The sequence below is a fragment of the Spermophilus citellus genome (assembly GCF_964194105.1).
Source record: "Spermophilus citellus genome assembly, chromosome: 17".
Lineage (NCBI taxonomy): Eukaryota > Metazoa > Chordata > Mammalia > Rodentia > Sciuridae > Spermophilus > Spermophilus citellus.
In genome coordinates this window covers 34826247-34840534 of record NC_138199.1, presented here as the reverse complement: position 1 = coordinate 34840534, position 14288 = coordinate 34826247, and the positions used below count along the sequence as shown (strand labels likewise).

At 50.4% G+C, this 14288-nt stretch overlaps 1 protein-coding gene across 3 annotated transcripts; it reads right to left on the bottom strand.

The window, feature by feature from the left end:
* Positions 1 to 853: 853 nt before the first annotated feature.
* TMEM98 (transmembrane protein 98) lies at positions 854 to 13467 on the bottom strand. 3 transcript variants are annotated; one of them, XM_081272202.1, is made up of 7 exons: positions 13373 to 13467; positions 10914 to 11127; positions 9429 to 9560; positions 8544 to 8577; positions 6221 to 6336; positions 3715 to 3774; positions 854 to 1677 (listed from the first exon to the last, which is right to left on the bottom strand). In XM_081272202.1, the coding sequence occupies exons 2-7, from the start codon at positions 11042 to 11044 to the stop codon at positions 1470 to 1472; spliced, it is 681 nt and encodes a 226-aa protein (XP_081128328.1). In that variant the 5' UTR covers positions 11045 to 11127; positions 13373 to 13467; the 3' UTR covers positions 854 to 1469. The 3 variants fall into 3 exon arrangements, with proteins under 3 accessions (XP_081128328.1, XP_081128329.1, XP_081128330.1); XM_081272203.1 differs by having other exon boundaries at positions 10914 to 11125; positions 13359 to 13449; XM_081272204.1 differs by having other exon boundaries at positions 10914 to 11168; positions 13359 to 13437.
* Positions 13468 to 14288: the final 821 nt, after the last annotated feature.

Here is a 14288-nt window from a genome sequence, read left to right as displayed (position 1 = left end):
TAAAGGGAGGGAAAAAGACAAAAAATGGGACAGTGGATGCCTATTTGTGGAGACCTTGAAGAGAAAGGTCAGTGACGTTGTGAACATTTCCCATTCACAGCTTGCTAGCAGGACGGGAGTTAATAACATGACCGTCCAACAAGGCTCCCCTACAATCCATCCCAAAGCCCATGCGGGCTGAGCCCTAGCTTCCCTCTCCTGACTCTGTTTCCCCAACTGGGATTTGGTTAGAAGCTTGCCTATTTTCCAGGAGAGAATAAAGTGCACTATTGTAAACAAACCCAATCTTGGATTTGAGAATGAGAGTTCCTGCTTCCCCAACATCAGTCTGAAGGGTTTGCTGATTGAGTTAGGACACAGAAAGTGAAATAGGAACCGATATGCAGCTCCAAACATGCTTAATGACATAGGATACAAACCTGGAAACTCCCCAAACCAGGCCCCTCTTCCAAGGGCAAGGTGGGTTCTGAGAATCGGGGAAGAAGCAGAGTACTTCCAGTTTGCTCATGATAGAAATTAGGCCGTTTAGATCATGCCTGGAATGTGCGATTGTGATTCTAGGTCCCACTAAGATCTTGAGTCATAAAAGTGCTCCTTATCTTTCAAAATTTGCAAGACACACAGATACTAGAAGAAAAGAGAACACGCCCTTCACAGATGTCACTGCTGGAGGTTGAAACAACTCCATGGAGGCATCTCTGCGGGTGCCTGAGCTCTGAGGATGCCATATTTTGAGATATACACAAGAGGCATCCTCAGGACTCTTAGGCTGTCTCCCTCCACCCTCAGTTCTCACATACACCCCACCCCCACACCACACAAGTGAATTTGACTCAGAAACCACACATTTGAGGAAAACACATGTATAAATTTACTATTCACTTAGTGGTAGCTAGGTAAAATCGCAGGCATAATGATAAAAAGGAAATAATCAGCTTTGCAGTGCTCAGCTTCAGACCCAAGCCTGTAAAGGAAAAGAGGGGCTCAGACGCCTCAGGGATCAGGAAGTAACACAAATAAACACATCAGGCCAGGGACAGAGTAGAAGGCTTACTCGGAGAGTGAACCCCTACTGAGCTCCAAATGATTGTCCTATTTTGAAAACGCAGTTCAGATTCGCCACGCCTTCTGATTGTCCAAGAGAAGTTGGAAATTCTGATTTTTAGGTGAAACCACTGGATTCTTAGAGGGTGGCTCAATTTTCTTGAAAACACTAGGTGAGCGAAATTGAGCTGACAGCCCACTCTGCTGTACAGGTGGAGAAAGGCATGTCCCCTAATCCTGGTATGAGAATACCATTCTCCAGCCACCGTCTGCCATTGCAACAGAGGCATCCACGATGGGGCGATTCTGCTTTACTCTACACACATGGCGGGACCCCCGAGCCCTGGAGAACAACTAACTCTACAGAGAAAAGTGAAAGGCTCAGCTAAGCCACCCAGGATAGCAGCACCTGCTTTCCTACAGGACTAAATGGCCGACTGTTCCTGTAGGAAGCCTTCCGGGCCTGGGAGGCTTTTATCTGGCTCAGAAGCCAGGGCAGCCTCTCGAAGGACTTCCAGGTGCTCCTCAGCAGCTGACAGTGACTGGTCAATCCAATCCAGGCCTCCAGTCAGATGACAGGCATTTCTGGTCACCAGCACCAGATGACTGACAGACAGGAGCAAGGCAGTCGTCCTAGGGAAAAAACCAACAGGATCAGGTTTCCTAAGAAATGAGAAAATTCACACAAAACCCCAAACAGACACACTCTAGACTAGTGTTCCCCGAGAGGTTGGTGGGTGTGGAACTGAATGGTTCCATGCTCAACAGATTTAGGTTAACAAGGTTAACGGGAGCCTATCTCAGAGCCTTTGATGTACTAGATTATATCGTCCCTACAGTAAAGGGGGACAGTTAAACACCATGTCCCTGAATGCACCCTTTCTGTTCCCAAAACCTTAGTAAGTTAAGGAGAAGGACCAATGAGAGCAAGCCGGGGCTGGAAAGCCCAGATCCATATTATCTTGAAGGACTCCAGCCTTCTCTCATGCATGCTGGGAACGAGGGCGAGTTACTGTTATCTGTAGAAAGCTACTTTCTTGCAGGTACACAAGAAGAGTTGCTCCTTGGGATGCTGGTCACCCAAGCAAAGTAAGCAAGCTCATGGTGATGATGTCACTGCTTCTGCAGCCTAACAGATCAAACCCCTCTGTCAGTGGTGACTGGCACAGAAGTAAAGGCACTATGGAAAGGATATGTGTCACTCATCCAGCCAGCTGCCACTGGACAAAAGATTGTGAAAAGAGGGGGTGCCGCATGGCAAAGCACCATGAGGATCCGAGGTGCTCTCTGTCAGCCTGCGCAACTGAACTCTTCTGGGAACAGTCTCTGAGCTCCTGTGAGCTCTCCCCAATAAACCACATCTCCCATGCTGTCTCTGGGCACTTGGGGGGGGGGGGCCTGTCTGCAACCTCCCCACTTCCCTGGCACTACTGGGCTGTGGACAGACCCTGATAGAGATCCAGGGGAGACTGTGAATGTGTGTCTCACAGGCATTTCGGAGCATGGAAGCCACTCTCTGCAGCATACCTATGAACATCTCCCAGAAAAGCATTTCATGAAACAGGCCAGATCTGGCCAACTGAGTGACCACATTTTCCAAGTGCCGTTCACCTAAAGACAGGATATAAATACCCCAACCTTGAGCACCTCTTATTGATCACCAATCAGTAAGACCCAGTTTTCATTTACCCAAACTTTTTTTGTTTTTAAATATTTTTTAGTTGTCAATAGATCTTTTATTTATTTATATGCAATGCTGAGGATCAAACTCAGGGGCTCACACATGCCAGGCAAGCACTCTACCATTGAGCCATGACTTGAGCCCTTTACCCAAACTCTTAAAAAAAATAATAATAATAACTAAAAAAATCAAATTGAGGAGTTTTTCTTTTTTGTGTTTTCTTTCTTTCTTTTTTCTTTTTTTAGCATTGAAAGAGTCATTGTAAGACCCCTTTTATATATTGAGTGTGCCTGCTGCATTTGGGAATGTGCTGAAGATTACTAATCCGTGGTCATATCTAGGCTGCAGCAGGAACGAGGCAGAGAAAAGCTCAAGTATCACAGTGCCCTGTGTGCCCAGCGACCTCACACAAGTGTCCATGAAATATAAATCAAGAGTAAAGAATTCTTTAAAGGAGTCTGCATCTGGTATAGGAGCATAGAATTTCATAAAGCTATGTTCCCTGCGTATACAGGGAAGGGTCAGGAAAGAAGGGTTTCTGGGTGCCCAGTGGAAGGTATGCACCCCTGCAGCTGACCTGTCACCTCTGCTCCCCAGCTCTGCTCAACCGGGCCCCACAGGGCAGCACTCTCAGCTAGGTGTGTCTGCTTCTGGGGTCCAAAGATCAGAGGGAGCAGTAGGGGATGAAGGGAGGGAAGGCCGGGTGGAACGCAGCCCAGCCGGATGTGTAGTCACGAAAATTCCAAACCTAAGACTGGCTCTTTCTCCTGCAGGGTTTCTGGAAGATGACTGAATCTACCACCCAGCCAGCCTCCGCTCCGCTTGGCTAACCATTTGAACAGAAGTGAATGTGCCCCAACGTGGGTGCAGCCTTGGGAACCCAGCAGAACAGCCCTCTCTAAACAACCCAACCAGTCAACCTCACAGAGCTGATACAGGTGAACCTCAGCGGGACATGCTGAACCAGCCCACCCCCCGACCCCTCTCACCGTGCATCCAGGAGCTTGGGGTCCAGCGGAGGGTACATGGACTTCACGACATCGTCCACTCTGAGGGGAGACAAAAGTCAAATATTTCACTTTACTTCCTTTTCTCCTTCTCCCCTGTCTGCTGATATTCCAGGCCCACTCAGTGGTTCTTTCCCTCTTGCTTCTGCATTCTCCTGTCTCCTGACATCGGGAGGAAGTAGAATTAGGGAGCACTCCACTTCCCAGATGGTCTGAGTTTGCAGTATTTTAACTTTCACAGGCATTTATTACTTTTGGGTTCGGGGCAGAGTACGGGAGATGTGGCTTAAGGCAATTACACAGAACACTAAAAAACAAAGTCACCAGTTTAATTTGAGTTCAAACCACTCCATTGCTTTTCTTTTACCACGTGGTACAAGCCACGGCTAAGTTTTTAAAATCAGGTTCTGATTTGTGGGATGCAAAGTTTTGCTCTAAATCTTTGCTCATGGACCGCTTGATAGACAGGTAGGAAAAATAGACATATTATTTGATTTCTAAAAGTGAAAAAAGACACCCTCATTCTCACTGGGGGCTGAGGGGAGGGGAGGAAGCGCAGAGGCAGCCTCAGGCCTATGTCAGCCCCTTCCCTTGTGATGCCCAGAACAGAAGATGATCTCTTTTAAATCATTCACCATCCAAACACCCTGGAATAAAAGGAGCAGGAAAGACAATGGGGAAGAAAATCAGCCAGAAGAAAGTGTGATGGCAAAAAGACAAAGCTTGGGCCCTGACTGAATTACAGCAGGAAACATCACAGAGTAGTCCAGGGGCTCTGAGGATGGCCGTGGGCACAGGGTGGGTGGATGCCACCCTCCTGGCAATGCTGCACCCTCACTTTGGCGTATGGCTGATCCACTCACCCTTGGAAATCCCCATGTCCTTCCCCTCCTGGCCCCTCCTAAAAGGCTGCCTTATAACCTGTGTCACAGGGACTCCAGCCCTCGAAGTGGCATAAAATACAAGGAAGGGTTCAGCAGATATGAGCAATGCAGTCCCTAAAAATAATGGGTGACAAGTAGGAATGTCTGTCAGGCACTCTCTCAGAGCCCAGGTGAGAGTTTTAAGGCCATGGCTGGCCAAGGCTGATACACGTGGCTACTCCCACTAAGGCAACTACAGAGAAAGCCCAGAGCTTTCTGACCTGAGTCCCTCCCTGGATTCCTTCCCTCCTGCTTTCTCAACTCACTGACTCCTTGGACCGAGTTTAAATACACCAAGCCAAGCGTCCCTCGGAAGACCTCATAGGGTGTCCGCCCACAGGACGCAGCAGCTGGGTAGTTTTTATTTGTTGGGGTTTTTTGTTTTGTTTTGTCTTGCTTTTTTTTTTTTTTAATTTTATTGTTGGTTGTTCAAAACATTACATAGTTCTTAATATACCATATTTCACAGATTGATTCAAGTGGGTTATGAACTCCCATTTTTACCCCGTATACAGATTGCTGTGTCACATCAGTTACATTTCCATTGATTTACAAATTGCCTTTCTAGTGACTGATGTATTCTGCTGGGACAGTGGAGAATGTCTTGTTTGTTTTTGAGACAGGGTATCCCAGTTTTTGAACTTGCAAACAGGTTGGCCTTGAACTTTTGGTCAAGCTGGAATTAAAGTTCCCATTACAAGCGGGTGCCGAGCGTACCCTCTCCCAGCCGCTGCCCCTAGCTTCTTACTTGGTTAATTTTGAGGATGGTAAAGGGCTGGTTCCTGGTGATTTACCGGAGGTCTTGGCAACAAAGAAAGCAAGGTCCCTGGAACTCAGGGAATGGCCAACTGACAAAGTTGGGTCATTGCTGGGATGAGGCATGTCCACATACCAGCCACCAGATGGCGACACAAACTTAGTACAGCCCTTTGCTCTAAGAAAAGGACTTTTTTCTTTGCAAAAGAGAACCCAAATGAGGGGGTGTAGTTGTTGACTGCAGTCTGCTGGTTGCCTCCCACGTGGGATTCTGCAGACTTTCCTGGAATCTGGGAGGTCTGAATGCTGTGGTTCACCTCCCACCCCATCCTGGAGGTTGTTGGCTGGGCTGTGCATGGGGGCAGTGAGGTCCACTGTGGCATCAAGGGAGGGGGTCCCCAGGACAGACACAGGCTGGACACAGGGCATGGCCAGGAGGTCATTGGAGACAGAGGTGTGGGCACCATTGGGAAACGCACTTGCTGGCTTCAGCAGCACCTGGGAGGATGGAGTAACAAGAGAAGGAGCCGGAGCAGCCACCACAGAGCTGCAGAACAGGCTGTGCAGACCCGTCTCATCACTGGGCTGCTGAATAGGGCTGGCAGCCAGGCAAGCTGGGGATGGCGATCCCAGGTGACCATCTTGACCTGGGCGTCCCTCTATCTAAGCCCTCCTGGCTGCCAGGTAAATATTGGGATGCAGATAATGGAAGTGGCCGACCTACTGCTTCTTATCGGAGCCCAACCCTGAGGTCTCCCTCGGCTTCTCTCATGAAGTACACGGAGACTTCAAGGCCACCCATCACTCACCTGGGGCTGATCCGCTTGGCCACCACGATGATGTCGCTGACACTGGCAGAAGTCTTCATCTTGGCCCCAGAGCCCATCGTCATGGCAACGAGTTTTTCCGTCAGAGTGTGACAAATCTAATGTGGCAGGGAGGACAGAAGTGATGAGGAGAGGCTAGTCCCCTCCGAGGACTTCCGTCACCCCCACGACAAGACAAAATACGCCCCCACCCCCACCCCCGGGTGCCACCACACATCTGAACCCCTCCCCTAGCGACGGAGTTTGAGTGAACAGCAGCTCATGGAGAGCAGAGGAGATGGGTGGTGGGGAACCTCAGAGCAAGGAGGTGCTTCAGCTCGGAGGAGTCTAAGCTGAAATAATCCCTCTAATAAAAATCATGTGCCCTGATTTCACCTTCTTGCTTAGGGGGGAAAGCCTGCTTTCTCTGTCTATGCCTCCACCTCATGCTTTAGTCTTCCAAAAGGGGAATAGCTCCGGCAAAGCGCCCGCACACACAGGGCTGGACAGAGGGCGATTGTTCCCTTTAAGCACATTCTCCAATAAGGGCGCAGAATTCAACAATTTTCGAGGGTGATGATGACAGAAGAAGCAGAGGGAAAGGCAAATCCACGACACAAGGAAGTTTTCATCATCCACCCTCAGTGCCAGCCACCTCCCCCCAAGCTCAGTGCCCTCCACGCCTCCCCCAGGTGAGGGCTGAATCGGCCTCTATCCCTGCAAAGAAGTTCCGTTGCCTGCCTTGGACTCGGGACTGGAAAATAAGGAGAAAAAGAAGCCCAAGGAACCAGTGGGAAAGGGGCCCAGTCCCCTCCCTCGAACTCCAGCCACAGGGATTCAAAGGCAGGTGACTAAGCAAAGGGACTTGAGATCCCAAGAGGAGGACTAGAAGCCCTTTCCTTGGATCTGGGGTCCTCCCTGGGTCCTCCCTTATACCAATCTAATAAGGCTCCTTCCAGCTAATTCATCTCCCACCACAGGTGCCATTTATCCTCCTCCTCTGACAGGTGCGGGCTCGGGCACGAGCCAGGGCACGAGTTGGGACAAGGAAAATGTGATATGGCTTCACTGCTCCCGTCATTATACCTGGCTATCCATATCTACAATCCTGTCTCTAGCTAAAGTCATATTTTATACACCCAAAGAACTTCCCAGAATTACATAATAAGCCCAGGCTCCGAGGCAACCATTTCCTGCTAGGCTTTCTTTGTCCCAAAAGAGACAGCGAAAGATGTATCATTTGCATGAGGTGGGATAAAGGACTTCTTGATATCTTATATTGAATGACAGTGGAGAAAAGACAAAATGATCTCTTTTGAAATTTCAAATAATAACTAGGCAAAGAGACAAAGAGAGAAGGTTACCGAAGTGAAGGAACTCACATTTGTAATTGGCCAAATATTTGAGTATTATTATGATGATATTAGGTAGGATGGTATCAGACAAGAATTGGGGGGGGGGGAATGCTGGAACTATAAAATCTACCCAAATGAAAAATTGGATACAATCTTCCAAAGGATTTAGACATTCAAAGGAAAAAGGCTGAGCTATATAGCTCAGTGATAGAGGGCTTCCCTTGCAAGAATGAGTCCTTGGGTTCCATTCCTGGCACCACAAGAACAAAAAGAAAGAAAAAAAAATTCTTCCTACAGGTTGAAGAACTCACAGATTTTTCCCCCCCTTTGAGGTCTTTGATTGACCTCAGGGGTGCTTAACCACTGAGCCACATCCCCAGCCCATTTTGAGACAGGGCTCCACTAAGTTGCTGAGGCTGGGTTTGAACTTGCAATCCTCCTGCCTCAGCCTCCTAGCCACTGGGATTACAGGTGTGCAATGCAGCCCCTGGCATTATGTGGATTTTTTAAAACACTGATTGTCCATTTGACTGACTACTATCACAGCCAAATTCAAGTTAGTGAAGACTTGCTAATAACCGAAGTCCACATTCAGAATGGAATGGGCTGTATAGGCTGGAGCTCTCTGTTAACAAAAGTGTGTGCTCAGAAAGAGGCCACAACCCGCTTCTCCTCGGCAGCCGTGTGGACTCAGGTGCATGACTTTCCCCTAGGTTGTTAAAAGCGTGGCTCCTGCCCACCTAGACTGTCTTTCCCACTGTGTGAAGAGGACCAGATGAAATAAAACCTACAAAGGGCCTTGAGAATCCTAAAGCAAAAGAGACTGAACAGGCAAGAGTGGAAATGCCAAGTGCAGAGTAAAGGAAGGACCCTGGCAGAGGTTCAGGGCACTTGCTGGGGTCCTTTCCAACTGTCTGTGCCTGGGGTGCAGTGGGGACTGCCCTGACGTCACAGGGAAATGGGAGTATTACCTTCAGGATGGCAATGCAGTGAGACATGAGACCCCTGGAGAGACAAGAAGAAGGCGTCATTGCTTATGTAGACAGCCCACCTCCCCTCCAGCTACCACCTCTGTCCCTCGCCCAGCACTGACCAGTGGGCACAGGGTACACCACCTCAGAGCAGATGCTTCAGGGTGAAACGGACAAGCCCCTAGCCCTTCCCTTCCCTCCCACCCCCCCACCCCACCTGGTCCTCCCACTGGCTCTACAGACCGTCTATCAAGGCACGCTTTTCTAACTCTGCCCTCGGGTGGACTCTTCCCTCAGTCCAACAAGACCTTCCCTTAGGCTTATCCTGGTGAGCTCCTTCCCATCCTTCACTCCCAAGTCAAAAGACTCCTCTCTGTGGCATCCTTCATGAAAGCCACCTGGGCCTCCCCACTGCAGGCAAACCTAGACACTGCGTCCTATGTGTGCCCAGTGCACCACCCGCAGAGATGACCTTCAGTTTCTACCGTGTTCAGGACGGTTCCATCTCCCTGCTATTCGAATACCTGCAGGACCGACCCGGGGCCCTACACATAATGCCCCGAGACCACGTGCCCAGGGAAGGGAATGACCAAAGGGATAAAGGAAAGAAATCTCAGAGACTCCTGCTGGATAGAGAGTGCCTGAGGGATACTGGGGACCCATGCTTCTTCCCTGGAGCCTGACTGTCAAATTCGTGGCACCCCAATATAACCCGAGCACCTGGGGGTGACTTATAACAATCTTTGCCACACATCTGAGAGCCTGAGGGTTCAGGTCTACCAAACGGGAGGAGAGAGCAAGGGCAGATGCCCTATTCTGATTTCTCCCGATGTCAAGAGCAGGGCAAGGGTAGCCAGTGACAGAAGCAAAGGTCCCGGGCCTTACGAAGCATCTTCAATCCAGTCTTCATTCTCCAGAATGGCCTCGATGTGGGGGTTGGTGATGACGACATCATCCAGCTCTAACTCTGAGGGCTCCGACTGGGTCTCCATGGCTCCGATGAGGTCCACGATGGGCCTGAAAGGGAAGACCCCGTTACGGTCGTGGCCATGAGGTGAGCAGTTGGCTCCATCACACACTCCCTACCATTGTCATCCGGCCAGCCTCACAGAGGTCTGAAAAGTAGTGAGTCCACCCCATTATGGACTAGAACCTCTAAACTTGTGAGCCAAAATAACCCTTTTTCTCTTATAAGTTAAATATCTCAGTTATTTTGTTACAGTGATGGGAAACTGACTAATACACCCACATACCCACCCTAAGGATAAAGGGGATAACGTAGAGCAGCACCCTGTTATCCTAGATCCAAACCCAACCCTAAAGGAAACACAGCTGAGGATAGAGCATCTGGCTAAATGATGAGTTAGGGAGTCAGGCTAGGGACACCAAAAATACAAGTGGACAGAATGAGATGAGCTACTGAGAAAAAGAATAGAGCTATAATTCTAGGATTACAAAAATATGTTAGGGCTACTCCTTCAGGACAAAATAGTATCCTTTCATTGCTCATTATCCCTTCAAGCCTATACGTCACAGACAGGCTGGAGTCCCTATTACCCAAGCCCACCTGCACCCCCTACTATGTCTGCAGAATCAGTCTTAGGGACCTCCTTGTCCCCCACCAAACTCCACTCTCTCCAAGTTAGTCATCCTGGAGAAGTGAGAGAAGGAGAAACACCTCCTCCTTTATAATGGGATCTTGAAAACCCAAGCCACCACAGCATTCTTTGCAACAGCAGAGCCTAGGCCATGAAAATGGGCACTTAAAAATTATTTAACCACTCAACAGAGAAGCTGATAGAATTAAGATAAAGGTGGAACAGAAACTAAGGGTTAGTTGCCACGGTCCCTTAAGGACCTATCAATTAAAACATCCCTAAACTGAAAGTTGGATCTTCCTTACAAAAATCCATTTCACACAAAATGTATCACAATGAAATCCACTATGCAAAGAGAGAAACAGGCCTGGGCTGGGATTTCACAGTAGGAAGCATCTGCTACTTAGCTGTGTGGCTGAGTGTGGGCATGTGATCTTTGTTCCCAGGGGTCTGGTTGGAGAGGGATTTGATTTGTCCCACTGCTGAGATGACCAGCTTTGTACAGATGGCTTTGCCTTTATGCTAGGTGAACATGTTCAGTGACTTTTTCAATGGCTCAGTGAACAGAGAAAGATGTGGCTCAGGATGCTGAGGGCTTAAGGAATATTCTTAAGCTCTGAGGTCTTTATTGGGCAGGACAGCGTGTGGGTACCATTTCAGAAAGCAAACACTGAGCCAGAGTAGCCCAGCACCAAGCTACTTCTATTCCTCTCTTCTTCCTTTGGGGGAGCCCACCTCTCCTCCTCCACCTCCCACCCCATGAGCCACTCACTTGGAATCATACCGCTGCAGCAGATCTCGGGGCCGGCAGTAACGCTGCCTGCACACCACCACCAAGGCTGCAAACGAAGCCAGAAAGATGGTGGCCAGCACCCCTATGGCAACAATCACCACCGTCTCCATGCTTCCCGTTAGCTCCTGACTCAGTCCCGCTCACATCTCCACACAGGCTAATGCATGAGAGAACGCCAGGTCAGGGCAGACCTAGTGAAGAAGCCAGAAAGAGAAGAGGGCTGCTGAGTCTCACCTGTCGGAAGAGGCAAATGAGAAGGGGGTAGAGTGAGGTTCCTCCAACCCATCTGCACAGATCTGAGGGACTAAATAAACCCAAAGTGCATTATATGACATGCCATGCCCAGATTTACCTTTCCCTTAAGAGTTTGCCTCCTGAGTGAACCAAGAAGGGTTGTTTGTTTTGGTACTGAGGACTGATCCCAGGGCCACTGAACTGCATCCCTAGTTGTTTTTAATTTTTATTTTGGAACAGGATCTCACTGAGTTGCTGAGGTTGGCTTCCAAACTTGGGATCCTCCTGCCTTGACCTCCCAAGTTGCTGGGATTATAGGCATGCACTGCTATGCCTAGCTAGGATGGGTTTTTAAACCTGAGACAAAAGGAAACAATTAGCCATTAATTTTTCATATATATTTTTAAAATGTGCATGAGAAAGCAGGGGGGAAGTGAGAGGTGTTTACTGAGGATCTCCTCTGTGCCAGGCACTTTGTGCGTTAACTCATCCAACAACCCTATGAGCTAGACATTGGTGTCCCTATTTTATAATTGGGGGAAACTGAGGTTCAGGGAATTTGTCCACATTTCCATAGTCAGAAAGTAGAAAGTGAAGTGGACTCCCTCTTTCTCAGGAGGAAAGAAGACTGTAGAAACTCTAGAAAGGGTTCTGATCATCATTTTCAGTACTGGAAACTTACAAATGGTTTCAAAGCATTCATTGCCTATTGGCTGTGTTCCCTCAGGAGGCTCTTTCACCTCTACAGTTATGCATGGCTTGGCAAGAGGGATGAGTTCTGAGATTGTGTCATTGTGCAAACACCACAGCTATGATATGATCTTACAGAACCACCTTTGTGCATAGGAATTCATCATTTAGTGAAATGTCGTACAAAGGGCATGGTTGTCTTTTTAACTCCTAGGTCAAAGGAACAAGGGCATCTCGTGGAAGTACTCATTTCATGTATCCATCTGCAAAAAGGGGTGCTCTGACATGGGGGGTCTCTGTGACCCCAGGATGCTGCATCTCTTCTATCTGCATTTGTCTGTGCATTATGTCTTAGAGGATCCAAATGCTCTTGGTTGACATTCAGTAAGCATATACTGATCATCTATAATGCACTAAGCTCTGGACTGGAGTCTGAAGATTAGAGATTAAAACAGAGAGAGTGAGGCCAATCTTAAGGGGCTGGTGGGAAAGGTGAGAAAGTTAGAAAAACCATTTCAACTCCATGTGCCTGGGCTAGGGGCAGAAGCACCTAGAAAAGAGAGTAACTGCATATGCAGAACATTTTCTGGGAAAGCCTTCTTCACAGGGACAAGTGATGCTTGAGCTGGATTTTGAAGGATGTGTAGGAGTTTGCCGGGGGACAAGGTGGGACCTTAGCTGGCCTAAAATGCCAAGGAGGCCTTCTCCACCACCGCTGCTCTCTCAGAGATGTCTCTTTCATCTCTTTTTCTCTGGTTGTGGGAGGGAGGGGTGTATCTCAGCGTCTGCGCAGCTTTTCCAGGAGGGTGGTTCTGTGTAGTGTCCACCCCACGGCCATGAGCTCTTCTTCCCCCGTCCCCCCATCACCGTCTTTATCTCTGCGCGTCTGTTTTCCTCTCCATCCACTCTTTTCCCTTCAGCCTCTCCCCTGATCAGAGTTTCTTTCCTATTCTCGCCCCTGCCCCCAGGCCTCCCAGAGCTTCTGGGTTTCCTCTCTTTCTGTGTGTCGGGAGTTTGTTCCTCGAGTTGTGTCTGAGTTCCTGGGCTGTCCCTGTCTTTCTCTGATTGGTTTGTGCGGGCGTTTCTTTGTGCGCTTTTCTTTCTCGGGGTATTCTCGATTTCTGCAAGTTTCCCGCCAGCCCCGCTTCCCCCTCTTCGTGGTCTAAGTCCAGGAGGTTAAGCAGCCCCAAGACCCTCTCTTTCCCCTGCCAGGCCACCCTCCAACCCCAGCTCCCACTCCAACGCCCCAGAGTTGGGACCCAGACGGGCATGGAGCGCGCGGCGCGGGGGTCGGACCGCAATCGAGCGCGCAGTTCCAACTTTCGGGCCCAACTTGTGCGCCCCGCGGGACAGGGACAAAGAGGCGGCGCCCCTCCCCCCCGGCCGCAGCTGACCGCGCCCCCGCCGCGCCCCCCGGACCCTCCCCACCCTGGGTGGGCTCCCCTCGGGACCCTCCGGCTGCTCGCCCCCGAGGGAGCCCCGGCACGAGCGCTCACTCACCTGCGGCTGCGGCTGCGGCTGCGGCTCCCGGCGCGCCCGGTGCCTCCCGCGCCCCGCGGATGGCGAAGTCCGGGCGCCGGGCCGGGGCGGCCCTGCAGCGGGGCATGCCGGGAAGCCGCGGGCGGCGGAGGGACCCAGATGCCCTCCCCCCGGCGGCGCATCCAAATCCCCCGCTGCCAGGCGCCGCCGTCCCCGCCAGGCCCCCAGGCGGCCCGGGGGTTGGGGTGGCGGGATCGGGGCAGCTGGGAGGCAGACACTAGCGATCCCACGAAGGTTCCTCGTGCCCCCGAGGAGACCGGGCCAGGGGCAGATGGAGGGAGGGTCCCTGCCTCCCGCGCCCACCCGGTCCGGGCTGGCCGTCCAGTGGAGGTTGGGGAGCACCCACCGTTTCCACAGTGCGGCTGGTCACTGATTGAGGCTTTTTACTGTCTGCAAACTGATTGAACCACTCACTCACTAGCTGTCGGCAACTTATTTTTCTATGCTTTGGTTAGTTCCTTTGCTTGTAAGTATCTGGGTTGGTATCGGGGTCAATGACACAAAGTGCTGGGTGCATTGAAGAGTGCCTGGTCCAGGGGAGACAATGAATCAGTAGCCTGTTGATACAGGCAGGACAGTGGCAAGAAGACCTTCCCCAAGCCAGGACTCTAGCTCTCAGTCTTATCCCTGATCCCACACTACACCTTACTGCAATGGGGGACCACTTCCTTCATAGGGACACAGCTCTGTTCTGCCTAACAGTCATCACCTTGGCCATCCTTCAGGCCTTATGATGTTGACAGGTTGTGCTTGGAAGGTTGGAGCTCCCCAGAGGCCCTGGAAGCCGGGTGAGTGCTGTTTGGCCAGGGATTCCCAGAGTCCAAGGTGCCAGAGGCTTGACCTAGGAGAAGACATGGGCTCCAGATGGCAGTATCCCTGACCTTCCTAAGG